Source organism: Plectropomus leopardus, chromosome 5 (assembly GCF_008729295.1).
Source record: "Plectropomus leopardus isolate mb chromosome 5, YSFRI_Pleo_2.0, whole genome shotgun sequence".
Classification (NCBI taxonomy): Eukaryota; Metazoa; Chordata; class Actinopteri; order Perciformes; family Serranidae; genus Plectropomus; species Plectropomus leopardus.
In genome coordinates, this window is record NC_056467.1 from 23275555 (window position 1) to 23297194 (window position 21640).

At 40.3% G+C, this 21640-nt stretch overlaps 1 protein-coding gene across 1 annotated transcript in view; it reads left to right on the forward strand.

The window, feature by feature from the left end:
• The window catches only part of rtn4rl1b (reticulon 4 receptor-like 1b), an 88541-nt gene that overhangs the window by 62095 nt on the left and 4806 nt on the right, over positions 1-21640 (forward strand). Inside the window, exon 2 of the mRNA XM_042486975.1 lies at positions 21097-21548. Within this exon, the coding sequence (XP_042342909.1) occupies positions 21097-21548 (452 nt within the window). The remainder of the gene's footprint in view (positions 1-21096; positions 21549-21640) is intronic.

Genomic DNA, 21640 nt, shown 5'->3' on the forward strand with positions numbered 1-21640 from the left:
TTATCAGCACTGTAAGTGTTATTTTTGTGATAAATAATTGCAATTGAGTTAGGTGTTTTGTATTTATTCATGTTTACGGTACAAAATTGAAGTGTACTTTTAACTATTATGAGTTGATTTATTGTTCAGCTTCAAGATCAAATTTTCCTTTGCAATCGAAAAAGGTGTTCTTTATTGTCGCACTGAAGAAAATAGCACATCATTGTATTGTATTTTCCTGTACTTGATCAATGTCAAGACATTTTATTGTTTATTTTAATGATTTTGTCTGTTATTTGCTTTTTTTCAAAGTAAATTATATCCCTTTTAAAAGTGCTGTACACACATCAAGTTTGTTATTTCATCAACATTCTGAGTCAAACAGAAAGAATCACTTTGGCAAACTTGGTGTGTTTGAGTTTGGGCTTTCACCATTACAGCTTCCCATGGTTGACTGGGGCCCAGTTTAACCTCTGAAGCCGCCCCACCAACAACGCAGCCTGAGGGTAGAGCAGAATAGGTGGGCGAGAGCCGGTGACATGGTGAGGAGGTAACGTTTGTGGTGGTGAGGGCAGGGAGGTGTGAAGATAATAGCCCCAATGGGGAGATATGCAAGGCAGGGGTGCTTTATGAGGCTTGGTCAGTCTAGTGTGAAGGAGTCCTGCATTTCACACAGAAACTGAGAGTGTAATCTTCAACTTATTCATTTTTTTTAAACTTCTGGTGGCTTTGGATCTCTCTCTCTCACTCTCGCTTTGTTTATTTCTCAGACTCTCTTCGTCTTTCATTGTTTTCCTTCTCAAATTCAAATCTGCGTTATTGGCAACCATACAGTAATTAAATACAGTATTGTTTACTTACAAATAGTCATTATTATTCAGAATGTAAGAAAAAAAGACAGCAAATGGTTTGCAAATGATGATGAGCATCATGATGAGCAATACACAGCTACATTACTAGTAAGTAAACACAACTGTTTAAATTCATCTTTTTTTCTACTGAAATATACCTGTGTTTTACAGGTATCTTTAAAATAGCATTTCTCCGTATCTTCTGTCTTTCTTTCTAATATGCCTTTGCAAATTACTTCATGTTTATTTTTTACCTTACTTGCTTCTATAGTTCAGAATTACTGTTTGGCTTCTATTGTTTTATTGCCTTTGAGGTATCTGGCCTCTACTTTGCTTTGTTTGTCAAAGCATTTTGTAAACTCTTTTTTAGAGTGCTTCATTAATAAAGATATTATTATTATTATTGCTATAGTGTCTGTAGCATAGTTATATGTAAATGTTTTGTGTTTAAGTGACTATCTCTTCTAAAAAAAGGTCCAACACTATGATATTTCCAATATAGAAAAGTATATTGAACTCAATATGTGTTCAATGTTCAGAACAATGGAATAAATCATGTAGACCAAAAAGAATAGGCAGATTTTGAAGGAGCTTAGTATAGTTTCATGTGTTGTGCTGTGACATGTCGAGTTTGGTTTCGATTCGGGAGCATTTTGGTGAAAAATTGGTTCTTGTGTCTTTATGAAGGCAGCAGAGTAGCAAGAAGTGTTGCTTTTTTTCTCTTGCTTGTTGTTTGCAGAGTTGATGCAGTCTGTTTTCTCTGGGTTGCTAGGTTTGTCCACAAGTCTCAACAGACAAACTGTAGTAACAGTCAGTATTTGTCATTTGTTTCTGGTCACTAACAGTGCCTAGATAATCTGCCACTTGATATTGTCTGTTCGTAGAGTTCTTGTTGCAGATGTCCAGTGGTTGATGTACGCTTCTTTCTCTTTGGCTCTCATCTGATTGGTCTAAACTGTGTGTGAATTGTGCCTCTGTGAAATGAGCTGGGGCTCATGCCCAGCTGGCCAATGGGACTTTTCTCTACTTGGCAACACAGAGCTTTGGTGGGAGCTTGGGCTTTAACCTTCATGTGGTGTTTGAGTCAAATTGACTCAAGGAAAAGTTGGTTCAGAAACAGTGCTTCTTCACAGTGAAACTCCATCTCCTTGGCTTATTTTTGTAAAGAAAACATCCGGTGTTGTTGAGTCAATCCGAGCTGAGCAGTTCAGGTTAAAGGTTTTTTTCAGGCTCGTTGATTTTTGTTCTCTTGGAAAGCTCCAAAGGAAAGGAAATCTTTATATAGCAGTTAAAGGTAAGGCACTGGTAACACCTGGTACAAAGGGGACACAACATACAAACATAATCCAAATGACACTCTGGTTGCTTTGATGGGTTTTGAACTGTAAATTCAACACAATTAATTGTGTTATCTTTTATGTTTGCTACCGATGTAAAGAAAAAATATGTGAAGTATTGACATACAAGATTTTATCTCTGCACTGATTTAAAATACCAATCATATCCCGGGTCAATACCATTAATAGTTAAAGGGCCTTATCTTACACTCTTCACAAAGTGGTGCAAAGCAGCGCAACTAGTTTCAAACTGATGCTGTTGTCCATTGCACAGCCAGCACCAATGTTGTGTAAGTAGCAAATGTACTCGCACCCATCTGTGTGCCAATGGACATGTAGATCTTAATATCAATCAATCATGTACTTGTCACATGAAATCACAGTGCAACTCTACTGACATGTGATCCCATCAGCTCCTTTAACTTGTGCACTGTAATTTAGTCCTTTTTTTGCATCTTCTACATATTTGGCAGCTGCTTTATAACTGTCCATGTTTCTGGGTGGTTCTGGTAATCAATGGTTTCTCGTTATGGAATGATTTAGTCCACCCACCAACAAAAGAAGTATGAGGTGTGGTCAGCACATTGTGCTATTTTGAAACAGCAGAAGGTGATTGCGCCATTAACTAAAAAAAACCTGGTTTAAAGTCAGAATGTTGCATTATTTTTCTGTTATTTAAAGGCCACATTACTCATATAGTAAAATGTTCCTCCATAGGCGGGTTCACAACATAGGTGGGTTCACAATGCGTGTACACTCTGTTACACACGCAGGAATGCATCACTAATAAGGAAAATGTTACTGACATTCTCTAAACTGTAAACATAGCGGAGACCAGAGCAGAGCTGCTTTACAACTTCCCTTTAAGAGACACAAGACGCACCTTTACTCCATTGATTATCGCAGAGGCTAAAAGATTAGTTCTGTTTCCTCCGTCAAGTTTATCACTACAGTCTTAGTTTTGTTTAAATGTCTTAACTGTCTTCAAATTTGCTTTAGTAACATTATTGCTCCCTCTGCATTATTTTTGGCAGAAAACCCCTTCCCTTCTTAAGTGGCAGAAGGGAACGGAAGACGATGCTCTGATTGGTTGAGTTCATGTTATGCTACAAACACACCTATGCTTAATTAAGGGACCAAATACAACCCCTGCCCCCCTTGTCCCTCATGTTGCACCCAGCTTAAACCTTGGTTAATGAGCAAAAGTTGAGTAGGACATGCCCTAAATGTACTTGCACCATGCACTTTAGTCCATGCACTAAAAATCGTTTAAATAAGCCCCAAAGAGCCATTTAACACCAATGCAGAAAAGCAGTGTTTTGCTGCTCTCTCTGGTTAAAAGTACTATCAAATTACACTTACGGGTCATTTACACAGCGACGGTTCAGCACGGTGAGAATGGTGATGTCACGGTCGCCCTTTAAGCATGCATGTGGTGTTGTTTTATGGTGTGTCATTGCAAAGTTACACTGCCAACTACTGGCCTGGCATGCATTCTACAGCATTTTCGGTTGTTTTTGTGGATCCATGTGCACAAGGATCGTTCTCACAATGTTATATGAATGCAGAATGCAAAGGAAAGACCATTTTCAGTAGAGCCATTGCCTTCTAAAGGTGGCCTTAAACTGGACTTTAAACACCTATTGTTTAAAGTCTGTTCAACACACCCAGTGTCACTGATGGGTGTAGCTGGGTGTGGTCAAAAATGGGCTCAGCTGAATGTGTAACCACAACGAACAGTGATGTCAAATTGTCCTGCAGTCCGCTCACTGCAGAAAGGTAAAAAGTTAAACCACTGGAGGTCAGCAAAGATAAGATCTTCAAGAAGTGATTTTTTAAGGTGTTCGTTCAGCGTCCATTGTTTTCCTTTCCTTTCTGTCTCTTTCTACATTTCTCCCGCTCTCCTTCTCTGTCTCTCTATCGTCCCTCCGTTTTTATGCCTCCGTCTTTGAAATACCACCCTCACAATTTCTTGTGTAAACAAACCCCTCATTGGCTCTCCCTCTCTCTCTCTCTCTCTCTCTGTCCTTGACTTTACTTCTCGTTATCCGTCTTCAAGGAGAGATGGGAGGGGGGTGGTTGGAGGGAATCATGTTTCATCATCCAGCCATATGAACTGAGATGGAGCCTGACATCTCCTTTTGCAGCTGCTCATCTGAATATCATTGTTGTTTATGACTCGCTGCAATATTCCAGGGAAGGCTTTTCTTTTTGGTCATACATCGAGAAAGTTCAAGGGACCAAGTCATTACATGCAACGAAAATTAGTCTCAGGCCATCACTGTGCAGGGGGAAAAAAATAAACCACTTATCTGTGGAACGTCTGCAGCAAGGCACTTGGCTTTATAAGGAGAGAGGGGATTGGGAGCACTCTCTAGCGAGTGGTAGTTGCATGCAGACAAGCAGATGAGAGGGAGGGGAAAGCACTCACAACGCTGAGTAGTTTGTGTGGTTTGCCTCTAGAGGGTTCAGGTTTACAATGGAGAGGAGGAAAGCAAAATAGAAATTTCAAATGGCAGAGCTGCCGAAAAGGCAGCAGAGCTCACAACATGATACAACACCCGAATGTCTCATGAAAAGATCAAGTGATTTGTTGTGATCCCCAGTTTCCCCTTTATGGATGAAACAGAGGCATCTGAGCAAAGTTATAAGGGTAAGAAATTAATTATTGGGTTGTATGTTTTTAAGGTTTTGGCGATGAAACACTTTGAAGTGAATCTTTGGTTTGGTGTTTTCAGTGACTCACTAAATCCCATAAGCTGCTATAGTATCTCTAACGGCCAGACCAGGTTTTTTTTTTAATCACACCTAGACAGTGACTCTGTTTCATCCTGCAAAGCCGTCTGCTTTGTAGTTTGCAGGAAACAACAACAGAATCAATTAAACAGCAAGGGGGACATGGCATGAGGGAGGAGAGGAGTAAAGATGGCAGAGACAGGTCGTTAAAAAAAGGAATTTGAATGAGCGAGAGAGACATTAACTACATCCATTTATGGAAACATTCAAGAACTATCCCTGTTTAGACTTTAAATCGAAGACATTTCACAATGGAGACTGGTAAATTTCTCAGGAGTGCAGACTCAATAAACAGGCACAGGTATGTGTGAATTTGCTAGATGGAGACAACAGTGACTCAAGGGCAACTCTAATACACTGCAGAGAATTGAGCGAATGAAATGATGATAAGTTATCATCCTCAGCTGGAGCTAGACTGTATGAAACCCAAGACGGTCTGAATGAAGACAGAGCATTGGGAATAAAAAAGTGGAAAGACCGAGATGGAATCCAATCGGGAGCAAAACAGATCTAAATTCGATTTGATGAGAATTGAGTGTACAGTAGCCTTTTTTTTCTCCCCCTCTCTCCTGTGAAAAACTTACAGTAAACGATGAAAGTGTTTGTTGGAAGAGAGTGTTGGAGGCCTTCAAGGTGATAAGCCCTGTAGAGGCCCAGTACATTAATTAATTGACATTACACTAGGATCAATGGTGAAGCTCTCAGGGTCTGGAAAAACTACACTTAATGAAAAGGGATTACTCTCTTAAGATCAAGGTCTTCCACTTCCCTTCTTCCCCTCTGCTCATTTTCTTTGCCTCTTTTGTATTCTGTTGTTTTTTCTTCCCTCACTACCCCACCCTTTCTGAAGAAAACACTAATTTTGCCCACAATATAACACAGCTTACCCAATACACTTGTTTAAATGCAGTTTAAGTGTCATTTGATGCACTACATTAGTTGAGAGAACTGTATGTAAATGTTCACATTATGTATTTATGTCTATGCACATTGATTGTGGGAATTTGAGTCTCTGCTTGGGGGGAGGTACTGTCTTTAAAATCTGTGTTTTAAAAATCAGAAACTTTTTTACTCCCTAAGGTTTAAATTGTAGTTCTGAAAAGTTTGTAGCTTAATCCTTTGAGGACGACAGCATCTGTTGGTAACAGATTCACAGCAATGACAATGGATTCTACGTCGTGGCACACAAGACATGTCAAAACATATCAAGCATCGACATAAACCATCCCTTCAGCATAATCCACCCTGTTACCATTGATCCATAATGTATGTTCAGCACTATGTTCCAATAAGTCTTAGTTTCTCCACACCATAAATACATTTTCATGTCACTCTACCGCCTAGTCATTGCTACTTTACAATAAAATTACAATTACAAAGATTACAATAAAACCTGAATACCTGCCGCAACACTTGTGTGACGGCAAATATTAACAACAGATCAGATCAGCCGCTTGCTCTAAATAACTAATCTTTATTGATTAAAACATGCATTGATTGGGCCCAAACATCCCTTACTGTAACCCTAGTTCTATTAGCACAGGCGGAGCCCTCCACCGGACTAGTCAGGTGTCCTCCAGTCAAGAGCATGCACTCACCCTCTGAAATCTGCATAAATGTAGCCAGCCAATCACAACATGCCTACCAGAATATGTGCAAAGGCCATATCATATAAGAATGATGCCATCAGACATCCTTAACTGGCTTCAGTGAACAGTGTAGGAGTGACAGGGCACCTAGGTGAAAGGCTCTGCCTGTGCAAACTGAACTAGGGTTACAATATGGTCGCCTTTGTTTGACCTCACACAGGCTCCGCCCTCTACAGGACTCTACAGTGGGTGGAGCCTGGTGACTGAACGCCCTGTTTTGACATAACCTAGACCCGGCCTCACTGGATAAAGGTTAGTTGCCACAGCCCCCCTACGACTTTATAACGTAGACAACCACAGCAGAGAAGTAGGGGGGTAAACAGAGAAACTGAACTGGTTGGAGCCATGGCCTGACCCTGCAGGGGTCAAAAAAGAAGGAATATATATCCTGCAGACCACAGGTCAAAAAGAAGCACAGAAGCATGTAGGTGCATCATGTCCCAAGAGGAGTCAGATGCAAAACAGCCAACACTTTTCACTAGTCTTTTGTCGTTTCAGTGAGCATAGATCCTGAAAAGGAGCCTGACATGTCCAAAGAGACAGAACTATATAAAAGGGTTATACATCATCCCTGAAGAGAAAAGGGACAAATAATAGCATTATATGCCTCCTTATATACTGTTAGCTCTGTATGTGGCTCTGTATGAGCTGAAGCCCAAGGCACGTCCTGGTTGGCCAACTATGTTCATGCAAATTTCAGTGGGCGAATGCATACTACCCAGAGATTCCAGTAGAGGGACGAGCCCCTGTGAGATAGAACATGAGTCTGTTGCAGAAGTTGTTTGACAAGTTTATGTGAATGTATTGGCACATTTGAGTCTGGGTCACCAATTGAATCTATTGCTGTAAATCTGAGATAACTACCATCCTCTGTGACTGAGTAAACTGCAAACTTTTCAAATCAACAGCTAGCGAGCTTTTGTTGCTTAATTATTCTTTTAATCTGCTTCCATCTACCCAATACATTTGAAGCGTAGCATATTGCTCACTTCAGGAGTTCTAGAAGTGTGCACATATACATGGACATGTGCACCACATTGGTAAATGTATGTACTACTGTATGCACACTCATGCATGCGCTATGTGTTATGTCTTCCCTTGAGGCTGTCTTTCAGCTCTGATGTCTCTCGGTCATCCTACTGTCTTTTGGACTAATGAGCCAAAATGCACTGCTGTCCTTTCACGCACTTTTCTGCTTGATTTCACATTTCTCCTTGCCTCTTTGAAGCCATTAGTTGAGACTGTTGAACCTGTGTGTGTGTGTGTGTGTGTGTGTGTGTGTGTGTGTGTGTGTGTGTGTGTGTGTGTGTGTGTGTGTGTGTGCCTTTACGTACATGGAGCACCAAACTCTCACCTGCTATGAATAATTGATCTTCTGAATCTAGGCCGCAAGAGGTTTGTATGCAAGGAGGCAGCTGCTGCAGCAAGAGGGTACCTTACAGTTTGTTTTAAGAAAAACATGTAACAGGCTACCAGGAGTTGGAGACTGGTGAACTGGAAAATGCCACCTTTCAATGCAGGTATAGGTTTTTCAAAAGCAGAGGTGTGCAGCCTCTAAATCATTAATCCTTAAAAGCTTTTAGTTGCATGTACTAGAGCCAGAATGTGTTGTGCACGATAGTGAATGTCAATTCTACACATGTCAACATGATGCAGTTTTAATCAGCTGTTTCAAGCCGTTAAACCAGGATTGAAACTTCAAATCACAACAATGTGTGATATAAAGAGGGCGAGGCAGTGGAAGGGAGGTTATTGACATTGGGGAAAATAGTCGCCAAATTAACAGTAACACTCAGCAACACAATTTGCGCTCTCTATTTCGTGTTGAAAACGAGACAGCAACACAATGACAATCCACGAGCTAAAACAAATTGAATATTTGTCTGGTAAATAACGTGAAATTATTCATATTGGTAGATGGACATTGTTAAGTCATGCAGTAAAATGCTCTCAGGCCAACTTGACTCGGATTATAGTGTTTGAGTTGACAGGTATCTGACATGAACCACAGGAAGATAAAAACGCAGAAAGAAACTGTGGGGTACCTTAGCGTGCTATTAGACTGATTGGAATGTTTCATGTAATAGCTTATTATATTCTTGTGTCACTGCATGAATCCCAAAGGGAGAAATGAATCTTTTTTTAACTTTTGGCTGCAGCCCTGCTTTGGCCATTCCACTCTGCTTTTCTAAACACTGTGTTAATTTACTAACTCCATGGGGAAATTTTGCTATTTTGTTTGGCCTCTTCCACAGAAACTTCAAAGCAGAGGGTGAGTTAGAGAGCAGCAGCCCTGGAGCGAGTAATGATTCAATGCTCAGATTCTTCATAAGGCAGACGCTTACTGACACAAGGCATGTAACCAGGTCCTCTGGTTCGTGGAGTAACTACAGTGCTAGTGCCACTCCACAGAGACTCTTTAAAACAACCTCCCTCTGACATTCCTCCCTTTACTTCTCTATTAAGTTAGCTGGAGTTGGTACAGTAAAACATTTTTGTCCGAGGTATCTTTGTCATTTACTGCTTTTTCTCCGTCTATCTGCTCGCTGTCACAGTAGCACAACTCAGCTGTCACCCTGACAGAAACACAATGATTGGCTGTGCTGCACTCTGTCATTGACATACATGCGCTTGATTGAACAAGACGCAGCGACCAGACGAGCCACGCAGACTGACAACCATCCAGCCTGCTGCTGCTCAAAGCCATAAAGTCAGTTCCAAATTCTGCGCAACAGGGAATAACTCTCTGTCTCAAGTGTGTGAAACCAGAGGCAGTGTTTGTGTGATTAGTGTCCTTTGTGGAAGTCTTTTGCTCAATGTGTGACAGCTTCAGATGGGCTTGATCCAACTATAAAAAAGGCAACTTAATTAATAGCATCATTAATCTACATATTTATATTAATCAAAGACATAATCTGAGTTTATCCATATTAAGTCTACATTTTCTGCCCGCCAAATCCAGAATTTCAGGGACACTCAAATATGAAAACACTTCACCAAGCATGTGCATCTACAAGGTGATCTCCACAACAGCCGTCATAGCCTTGCGTTTTTTCTAAGCCACTATTAAAGCATGACATTGCCAGACCAAATTGCAATATAGTCTAAAACCTTTTAGATTTTGATTTCTAAAAGGGCATTAGCAACATACATGTATCAGAAGAATGCAATTGGTTAGACCATAAACAAAAATGGCTGGGCCCCTGAATGGGCCCTACCCAAATCTGCTTTATTCATGTCAGTGTATGCATTTGCTCTCTCTCCAAGCTTAGATCAGTAAATTTCTGAGGCCATGAGGTTGGCTGCACACAGGTTTTTTTTGGTTTTGTTTGTTTGTCTATCTTTTTGCAAAAGTAGTAAAAAAAAAATACCACTTTTATGTGAGGTGATTTTCATTACAAAACAGGCTACCTTTGACTAAAACAATACTAAATACAATGTTCATTTTTCTTGCTTTGAAAGGTAATAATGAATATTCTGGTTCAAAATAAAATGTGGTTATCCAAGTTAATTTTAGTTTTAAAGATTACAGCTGACCTCCATGGCCCCCCATAGCATCTGACAACAAATGATGACAAATGTAAACAGACTACAGAATGCAAAGATTAGCTGTGATGGCTTAGCTTTCAGCCAAAGCAAGTGTTGCTTTTTCTCGCTGTAAGAATTTAGAAGAAGATAATAGGTGTAAAAGGGGGACCAGATGCATCTACCTGAGCTTACATATTCATCTGATTCCCACTGAATGGAATTCTGGAGTTGATAAGCAATTTAACATTTATGTTTAACTGTATCTTCTGTAATGTTTATAGTTACACTAAATGTAAATGATTTTTTAGTTCATTTGTTTTTTGTCATTTCGATGAATAGTTATTTTGTTTTAACCACCAACTGGATGTTTTTCTATGAAGAATTTAATTATAAAATCTTTTGTTGTCATTAGCTATTACTTTGTCCAAAATCTTTCAGGTATAAGTGGCACAGAGACCTTGTGAACTTAAACATCACAATCAAAATAAACAAAAAACCGACATTTACCATTTACCTCCAAAATTGTCAATGATATTGCTGTTAACCAAACACATCCTAGCTGGTGGATTGGCTTATAATCTGTCATGATGGAGGGTTTGTTTTTACACAAAGTTCAGCCCTTTTCAAGTTCAATTAATTTATTCAGCCACTTTTAATTAAGTTGTGGCACTAACTACGAAGATTTAAGGCTTTGTGTCGCCCCTCCCATTAGGGCACTAAGGAATGAATCCCTGATTCCATTCCCCAGAACAACACCCCAGGGCAAAATACACCCCCCCCCCCCCCCCCCCCCCAAAACACCCTACAAAATCTTGTTACAAATACACAAATCAAGTTGTCTCAGACAGATTTGCATTTTAGTGCCACTAGCTTGTAAGACTTGTGACACTGACACTAAAGACCCGGCTTGTTTATTGTGGAACAGATTGTAAAGATTTTTCCACAGTTGAAGAGCTACCACATTATATCAAGCACCTTCAACCATGAAAGATAATTATGAGCCACTCCACCAAAGGGAATTGCCATATAAATGTTCTCTATCACCTGCTGAACTACATATGGATACACTTAGGATGATTTATAAAGGTTTGGTAGAACCATTAGTTTAGTTTGGCCAGTGCAGTGCAACACCGCCACGGGGAGTGCAATATATTTGAATCATTTGGTTTTGTGCTGTCATGATGAATGAATGTAGTTGGTGGCTGATAGTGTCGCCCCCAACGGCGGCGATTTGGCTCGTGTGGCTGTGTATGTTTGTGCATGGATGCGTATGTGCATTTTCTTCATGTGTGTGAATGAACACTATATGGCATCAACAGAATGCTTTAAAGGTGTGAAGAATTAAAGAAAAAAACAACTGTGGGTACAGATGTGCCTGCAAATGTAAGCAAGTGGCATTAGCACCTACTAGACATCCATCAAGTGTTAATTAAATGCAGGTATTAAACATCTGTGGATAGCACCGCCATAAGCCATCCTCCTCACAGCATCTTCAAGTTCTATCTTTGAAATAAATGAGCTTATTCACCTGCACACTCTACACAAATCCTCTCCTTTATTCTGTACATGCTCCATATGGTGCCGCACGTTTGGAGGAGTTATTTTTAGGCACTCTGATTCCTGAACCTGAGACACACTGCTGTCACTCACATAGTCTCAGCCTTTTTTTTATGTCTGACTTCCCTCTGGTTCACTTGCTTGCTTTTATATGTTTGTGTGCACTATAACCAATGAGATCCTCATCTCTCTGCAGTTGCAACTATCTGCACTGTTCAGGTGAGAGAGAGCTCTGTCATAGTTTCCTACACTAACTTAGTATTCCCCTTCTATCTGCACTTTTTCACCACATCTTTTGACATCTTTCCTCTCTCACTCTGTCCATTCCAAATTGTGAGATTTACCGACAGAGACGCCTCATTGACCAGCCACTGCTGCTCACAATATCAAACGGCCATAAAATAGCACTTAGCAGACATAAATATCAGTAATGTGGGGAACACGCTGGTCCATTTAACCCTGACATAACTTGGCACTCTGTACGCTAACCTGCTATGTGACTGTATGAGCTCCAGCTCTCACCTGCTCTCTTTACTGTAACCGTCCCTCTGCTTTGGTTGGAATGCAATCAGAAACATGAAGCAGTTCAGTCACTTGAAATGAAGCCAACCTGACAGAAGAGAGATCAGATCCTAATTATTGTGCAGGAAGTCGTTGAAGAGCCTCAGTACTTTTTCGCAGCACACACTGTGCCGACACACATGGCACAAATCAAAGGAATCAAGCATGGAACAGAACAACCAAATGTAAATCAACAGTGCAAGCCCTGCTGGTCTAAAGAGCAGCTTGTGCATTAAAATTTGGGATCTCAGAACATTTTTACAATATCCTGAACATCCAAAATATAAAAAGTATCTTTATGAAGTTAGATGATGAGGTGAGCTGAGGTAAAAGCTGATTGATCATAAAATCGATACCAATCACAAAAGAGAAGATGAAGAAAATAGACAGAGAAACGCTTTTGGCAATTTTGTGAATTCAATGCATATATTAATTACACTGCTCTGTGTGGCCTTATTTATTTGGAATGTGCTAGTATGAGTTAGCCACTGAAAACCTGAGTGGGAGGAAGACAATGAGAAACTTATTGGTTAGACTTTTTTTTTTAAAGTACAAGAAAATAAATTGTGCATGTGACCACAGCACAAGAAAACTGATGTTGATTCAGGTGTCAAAGAGTTAAGACATGAGGCCAGTTATGATTCTGCTCCAGCACAGACTAAACACACACACACATACATTCATGCACTTGTAAGCAATCTCTCAGTTTGCTGATGCCTCTGCACCAGAAGAATATCACCGCGGCGATGTGCTATATTTCTAAAATATTTCCATTCCATTCTGCTGCGTTTCTCCGAGATCTCAGCATTGTCACTGTTCTCTCCCATTTCCCTTTCATTCACTAGAAGAACAGCCAGGCAACCTTATGAGGCAATATTGCCTGCAGTGGAGCTGGGGAATGGGAAATGAGACAAAATCTATAACGTTCTGCAGTAGGCTGTGAAAGAAAAAAAACAACACACAAATATTCCCAGGCAGAAGTGTTGCTGGTCACAGCTGCTGGCAGGAGTGTTCATGTGTGAGTTTGCTGTTCAGTCAGAAAAAAAATGGCAGTAATCAGTGCTTTTAACAAGTCAACAGAGACATTCTTTAAAAATGCTAATGAGAAACAGCTTGAGATTTGTGCCATTACTGCTGTTTCTTTATTCTTTAAGAATAAATATTTGCATTTGTGCCTTTGTTCCAATGCTGTTAATTAAAATAAATATGCAGTCATTGACCCATGCTGGAAATGTCAGACACTGCTGATGTTCTATTCAGAGTGTTGTTCAGCTTCCTGTGAAACCAAGGCTTATATAAACTAATACAAATAGAAAATGATTTTATGTAATACTTATCATATATAGATGTCAATGTAGCATTTGGTATTGTTACTGTGGTCTGATTTTAAAGAAGCCTGAGATTAAACAGTGTCCAATAAGGTTCATTGTAAAATCGGACAAGTTGATCATACTCTAAATAATCTTGGAAACTGATCGCCTTGGAAAAGAATAGTAAATATAACTATTAATCTTATGTTATTTTACACTATATACAATTGTTAAGTTTACTATAAATAAAGCTGTATTTACCTAATTTTGTGAAGTTGTTGCAACTTAAAAATGACAAATGATTATCTTGTTTTTTTAAAGTGTTAGCAACTTCTGTAAACCAGGTTAGTTTGTCTTGATCGTCAAAGAGAGGATTTTGCCAATGATGAAGTCAGATCTGCGAGTTCTGTTTTGTCAACATGTTCAAGAACATGCAAATATGACTGACTAGGTTGCAACCAGCAGAATACAGAATACAGAATATAGCATGTTATATTTGGTTTACTAAAGTTTCTAAATCTTAGAAATATTGATTTAATTAAACATGTCACCTGAAGTTTCAATAACTTTAAAAAATCAAGTAAATATAACTAAACTTCAAGTAAAGTTAACAATTAGATATGAATAAAAAATAATAATAATTCAGACCAATAGTAATATATGCTTACATTTTCAAGGCAATCAATTTCCTAGATTTTTTTCTAAAGGAAAAATCAACTTGACAGATTTTACAGCGTTGAACAATGGATAAAACAATGAAAACCAAACGTTTCAAAAGTGCCTTTTTTGGTCAGTGGTTTTCTCTTTTTTGTAAGACACTTCGTAAAAAAACTTTACTCTCATCAGAAATTCCTCCGTCATATACCTAAAGGGATACCTCACCAATTTTAAACAAGCTTAACATCAGAATGATGTGGGTGGTATGTGAAAATGAACTGCCTCTCGGGCTGTTGCTCTAACCGCAGGCCATAGCTTCCTCACTGTCGTATTGTTCGCGATCCACGCCTGTGATGCTGCCACCAGACAATAGTTTGGAAATGAATCGGGAGACAAACCAACCCTTTTTCTCAAATATAAACCAAGATAATGTTACTAGTGTTGCCTAATTCTCACCTAAAAGGTTTTCATCAACATATTTTACCATACTGCTTAATTGCAATTTGAGACTGTTACCAGCTGGCCACCATTGCATCAGACAGAGGGGTATGCATTATTGCATTTATTGGTCCCATGCAGTGCTGTGCATTCTGGTAGTTGCAGGTTGTCTAGCTCTTAAGCAAAGGCGAATGCCAGAGCCCTTTATCTTTCCTCTCTCTGGTTATGAGGCACCAATTTCAAAAGCATTTACATCTATCTGCTGCATAAAAAGCCTAATGTCATGAAGAGACCATCTTCCCTGTGGTGAATTTTGTCTATAACATTAAGGTTTTGGTTTTGTTTCAACATTTTGAGTATCAAACACTTAACTTCCTGTATTCTGGTGAATTTTTAGGCAAACGTCTATAATTTCCATGTTTTAATACACCATTTAAAGTCAAACATCATGGACTCGGTTTAAACTGATATGGACATTTTTGTGCCATAAGGAAATATATTTTGTATTCACCATATTACATAACATACAACACTGCACACATTTTGTCAGCCGTGTTTTAATCCATGCGCTTTAGACGAATAAACCCATTCAATCAATGCATTGCTTCACCATTAATAACCAATGTGTGCATGAACATGACTGTAAACACCTTTTGAGACTGGAGTGAGTCGAGACATTATTTAGAGCCAGCCAATAGCAGGAGCGAAAACATCGGGGTGCTTATCTGGGTCTTTGGAGAGACACAGGAAATTGAGTTTGTCCAGTCTAATTATGGGCAGAGTCACGCACCTCTACAGACATACCATTTCCCTCCCATTAGCAGAGATGTGTTATTCATGAGGGCAAATCCAGTGTGAACTATGCCTCACTGATATTCTACACAGTCACTTCCCAGTCTGTCAGGGGACCCGAGCTTTTGTGTTTTATTCATTTATTTATCTATTTCCGTTTCCGCACCCCCAAAGAAAAAAGGAAACGTGGTAATGATGGGGTCGCGAGGTCAAACGTGCTTGTGAGGAGCTATCAATAGCATCTGTCATCAGTAAGCAGTAGGAAGGGAAAGGGAGGTGATGGGAAGCTGCACTTGGAGGTAAGAGACTTGTGACAAGAGTATTAATACACAGCCCAGACTCTAACCAGAGATAGTTGCGCCTCTTCCTCTCCAAAAACATATTATCTCTCTTTCAGTGCCTCTCCTTTATTATGCCAAATTCCAATAGGCACTATTGGCATATATATGCTCCGTTGTGTCCAAAGCTATTTATATAATACAATCTGAGCTGAATGGCCCATTGTGTAAGCGCACAATGCAGTTATGACACACATTAATTTCTTACATTTTCATTTAACAACAGCATTCCCACACAATACTTATTTTTTCCTCTGTGCTGAAAACCAGTCACCCTTTTCAAAGCTCTGCAAACAAGCGTCATACAGCCTTTTATGCTTGTCACACTGACATGATCTGCCTCATTTACTCCCAAACCTTACGCATATGTTTATGCTTGAGAATGTATGTCGCTATATTGTTTTTTTGGAGCCAGGGGAGACCATATTTGGATGAGAGGATGGAGCCGTGTTGCAAGTTGCAAGGGATGGATGAAGCTTAAAGCCTTTTTTTACATAGAGATCGCGCTGTAGGGTCACTATGCGATCCCTTCTTTACGCCATCCTTGCATTTTCACACAGAACCAAACAACAGCGCATTATGCAACTCAAGTGTGTGATTTCAGACAGCATGCCGGCACCAAAGAAACAAAAGAGGCATAATGGGCATGACGTTTAACACAACAGCATCTGTCTCTAGTATAACATATAATATATGTGTTGGCAGCTAAACTATAACGGCAATAACAATCATTTACCATCCCCGCTTTATGGCGGCTGATCTTGTCCTCTGCTCGTGGGTAAGGAGCTCCTGAATCTCATTGTTTTCCCAATTTTTGTATATTTACAGCTGCTGTTCTTCTTTTTTCAGTTAGCTACTAACTGCTGCTAGCTGCTTTTTAGATGCCCCGCAGCAGGGTCAAACACATGACATGATGTCAAAATGTCCCACCCGTCCCACTCATGGTCCTGTCCTGCCGGCTGCCCCTTTTACATAGACATCAGTTTGGTGCTGTTACTTCCTCTGTTGCCGGGTCCAAGGTGAGACAACTCTGTCCCCCTGTTCTGCATTTTGTGCATTTTACACAGAAAACAGAAGGCACAAGGGCGTAATATTTCCACCTTGAGGAGGCAGACAGCCAGTCACTCAAGCGGCCCCGTCCATCAATATGCGTAACTTCAAGCTTTAATAAAATGTAAATGGCTAAGTTATGTAATATGTAACCCTCTACAGTATAGAGTCTATACAGTCACAATTGTTAAAACTAGCTACTTGGACCAAAGTAGTTTTTCGTACCAGACTGTAAACACATTTACTTCTGCTGTAAAATTGGGCAATCTAACATGGGGAGCTTTAGAGATTGACTCAATTCTGGAGCCAGCCAAAAGTGTCCATTCAAGAAACTGCAGTTTTTCCACAGTGGCTTCATTTTTCAGCCCTGGAAGTTTGTCTCTTGGTCTTAAGAGTATCAACGGACATGCAGCAATTCAAATATTTGTATGTGTTTACTGTGTGTGTGTGTGTGTGTGTGTGTGTGTGTGTGTGTGTGTGTGTATGTGTGTGCGTGAATATACTTTCACACCTGTATTTAAAGTTGTGTTTGGAGGTGTAAATGAATGCGGTGTTGGGACCAGTGAGCTGGCAGGTGTTAAAGTCTCCAGTGGAAGTGCATGTTATGCCAGCTTCATTAGAGGGCAAACGTGTCCTCAGTGTGGCTGATAACAAGAAAAGGGGTGTATACACCTCCCTCATCACTAAATCTGCATACAGAAGAGAGTGTATGAAATAATTCAGCATAATAAATTCACGTCGTCCTAAGCCTCATCAGGGATAAAGTTAAAAGATTTTGTTAATAAGGAAGTAATAGAGAAAGATATTATACTTATTAACTACCATGTCTTTTTTTTTACATTTCTGCAAATAGAGGTATTCGGTAAAGCAGTAAAACAGCCACTGTAGAGGAACAGATTAAGCATGGTAAAGAATCTATCACTTTGTCTTGACAAGCTGAGGAGAGAGAGGGGAGTAGGCGCATCCTTGTGTCCGACGTGATTAGCAGATCACTGATTCAAATTGTCTCACTATCTAGGCAGCATGTAGACTCTCATTCCCTCGCTTTCCCGTTGTATCACACTTATCAATGTCTGTCTCTCAGCTGCTCTGATCATTTCCCTGTTAGAGATCTGCTACCTTATTCTATTGACATGCATGAAGTAAAGTGTTAATGGAAATAGTTAAAAAAATATCATTACCACAGTGAGGAAAAGATCAGTTTAATGAAAAAAGGAATCTCTTGGATGAATTCCTGCAGGTGATTGAAACAAGTATCTTTTTATCCAAGACCAAGTGTAAAATATTTTGAATTTTGTAAGTTATTTATGTAAATGTTTCCTCCATGAGGGTCAATATTCTGTTAATACGTGAAATGGCAAATACCTGCCTCTAAAGTACCTGGTGGATGCTGCTTAATGCAAATGCTCCTCAAACAGCGGCTCAGAAATTTACAATGCCTTGTCTTGCTTATTTGTTGGATAAATAAAGCAAACCTTTATTTCCCAAGAGTAAAGCAAAATGTTTTCACCTATTTACTCAGTCAGCGGGTGCCATGCTTGATACATCTTCATGGTAATTGCGAGTAGAAAGAAAGATTTAGATAAAAACATAGAAGCTGCAGAGTGACATTAAGAGTGAAAAAGCAGTGTGACAGATCTGGAAAAAGCCAAGAAGGATCCATGTTCTGATGTAGGTCATGACATTTAAATCAACAGTTTGAATAAAGCCTATTGTAGTTGTCATGGCATGTCATGACACAATATATCCACATGCATACAAGCACACATGAACACACACTCAAAGTCAACCTTTTGACAGTATTCGACTGTGAAGAATCGCCTCGTTTTATGGGCACATTTTTCGTTGAGGAGGATGCATGCATTTCCATTGTTGCCCAGTGGCAGGGCTTAACAAACAGGATTAGATCCGTGCCCGAGAGAGTGCACTCCTGTTCAGGTGACACGCAGCTCCATGCTGAGGCTCTGCAACTAGACACAGAGAATTACTGTTAAAGGTCAGTGGAGTCAGACGCTGAATGTCACAGCTTAGCCACAGTTTGGCAAGAAAATACATTAGATAAATACGCCTGTCTCTTGGTGGAGAGTAATTCTGCGGCTCCTGAATTTCCAGCATAAAAGAACCAGGATTACAGGGTGAGTTAAAAGGCAACAGAGGCGTATCGATTAGAAGCAGTGAATCAGGCCTCTGCTATGCTGTGAATAATAAATTGAGTAGAAGACAGCCGAGGGTTGCCAGATGGAAGTTTCATGATGGGCTGTGAGTTGTGCAGATGAGACTGTGGATATGTCACATCGCCCGTCTTAAGGATCTGGGGAATCATGTCACTGATCAGAAAGCGCCTCAGAGCAGCTTACTACAAGTTTAAATAAGCATTCTACGCCCCATTTAACAACACAAAAAGACTGATCATAGCCTCCGCTCACTGCAAAGTAGTGCCGATGGACTCAGGGAAAGGATTGGACTGTTAATAGCACATCTCCCTAAGGTGGCTGAATATTGGAAAGGGTAATTTGTGAAATAGCTGCATAGGTTGTCAAATCAAACAAGAGTGTTGTAGTGGGGATGAAATCAGCTTCACTGAGATGTCCTGTGACTCACTGCTGCAGGTGTTATTGTTTGCTTTCTTCAATAGACTCCTCATTGCAGGCCTCAACACTCTCAGTGGATTCAGAAAGTAACGTGTGCCAGAGAGGATACGTTATGTGCAGCACGTGCTGTGGCTCAAGTTGAACCAATCAGAGTGACAACTTCACTGCTTTGTAAAAAAAAAAAAAAAACATAAAAACTGAAAATACACTTATGCAGAGCAAATTTGACATAAAATAAGATATAAATTCACTTGCAAATCTGTGACTAATTTCTAACTGTGTTTAAATTCTGCTTAGTGTTTCTTTTCCCTAACCTGTGTCCTGTGTTATGTGATTTTAATATACGACTAATACTGTCATGCTGGCAGTAAGGGATGGCCGCTTTAGTCCACTGGTTGTTCAGGCCATTCCAGCACTTTGGTCCTGACTGAGATATGTCAATAACTATTATATTTGTCATAAAATGTTGTTCATAAAGAGTCATGAGGTTGGAATTTATCATTTACAGTGAAATATTTTATAATAATAACGTTAGTCCTAGCATGTGCCAAAGATATTCACGGTCAAAGAAGTTCAAAAAACAAGCCATCAAGCTGTCAGCTAAATCCAAGCGGCCAGAGGACCCAGACACGCCAAACTGACATCGAAGAACAAGCCAACTGTTGTGTAACCTCATGTCGCCTGTGGCTCGGCTGAAGAGTTGCACGAGCGCACCACAAAGATTACAATCAATGGCCAACCAGCACATATGTTCTGCACCTTTGTGAGAGGAAATAACTCTCCATACCAGCAGGCAGCGGTTGTTTGTAATCATCGTTTAAAAAAGGGAAACTGGAAGACCGTCAGGACATTAGTAAGCTTCTTAGCACATTAACAACCAAATTTAAAATTGAAAGAACAAAGCATATTTACCAAGCAAGGTGGACAACAACACAAACCATCAGGAAACGTTTCTACTAAAGAGCTCAGTGGCTCAAAAAAAAACTGTCTTATAGTAAGTTTGTTTCAATCTCACTCCCTCTTGACTTAAGCCGTTGATTACTTTCTTAATTTCAGTTTCTCCTCTTGTGCACTACGCTGAACTGCCAATCAGAGTGATGTTATCCACCGACAGGATCAGCCATCTCTGACATCAATTTAGCGTGCCGAATTGGCTAAAAAAAAAAATGGCTGACAAGGACCGACAAGAGCCAACAAGAGCCAACAAGAGCCGACAAGGGATGAGGAGGGCCAACAGTGCAGGACACACTGCAGCGGCTAAGGCGACAGACACCCAACCCTGACTGACAGCCAATCAGCTTGGTGTCAGGGCCTTTATAGGGGGCCTCGCAGCCCCCATAAGAAGACAGGGCCAGACAATATCTCTGTTAAACTGCACACGACATGCAACTAAGATAATGAACATGGTAAATATTATTTCTGGAAAACATCAGCATGTTAGCTTTAGGGCCAGTACAGTCTCACAGAGCCCCTATCTACTGCGAGTGTTGTTCCTATATTTCTCCTTTTTAAGTTTTGGACTGGACGAGAAAGCACTAACTAAAGAACTCTCCACTTAATTCATTCATTTTTCTTTCCTGTCGGTCTTTGTTTGTGTGTGTTTGTGATTTATGTCTGTAATCTCCTCTCTCTCAACCTTCCTCTTTTTCTCTCTCTCTACAGGCTGTGGGCTGGAGTTCCTGCTGGTTCTCTGTGGGCTCGAGTTTTCCTGGTCCTGCCCCCGTCACTGTATCTGCTACACTTCACCCAGCACCGTTTCCTGCCAAGCCCATAACTTCCTGTCGGTCCCTGAAGGCATTCCCCCTGACAGCGAGCGCATCTTCTTACAGAACAATAAGATCCATCGCTTACTTCGAGGCCACTTCAGTGCCAACACAGTCACTCTCTGGATCTACTCCAACAACATTACATATATTGAGCCCTCCACCTTCCACGGTTTCACGCTGCTTGAGGAGCTGGACCTGGGAGACAACCGCCACCTGCGCTCCTTGGCTGAAGACACCTTTCACGGGCTAAATCGGCTCAATGCACTTCATCTGTACCGTTGTGGGCTCAGTTCACTTCCTAATAACATCTTCCAAGGCCTCAGAAACCTGCAGTATCTCTACTTGCAGGTACGCTGTTGTTGTCAGCTTCTTTTTTTGACTCTAATAGGGCTGTCACTTTTTCACCAGAAGAAATCTGAACTAACACATATTCTATGCGA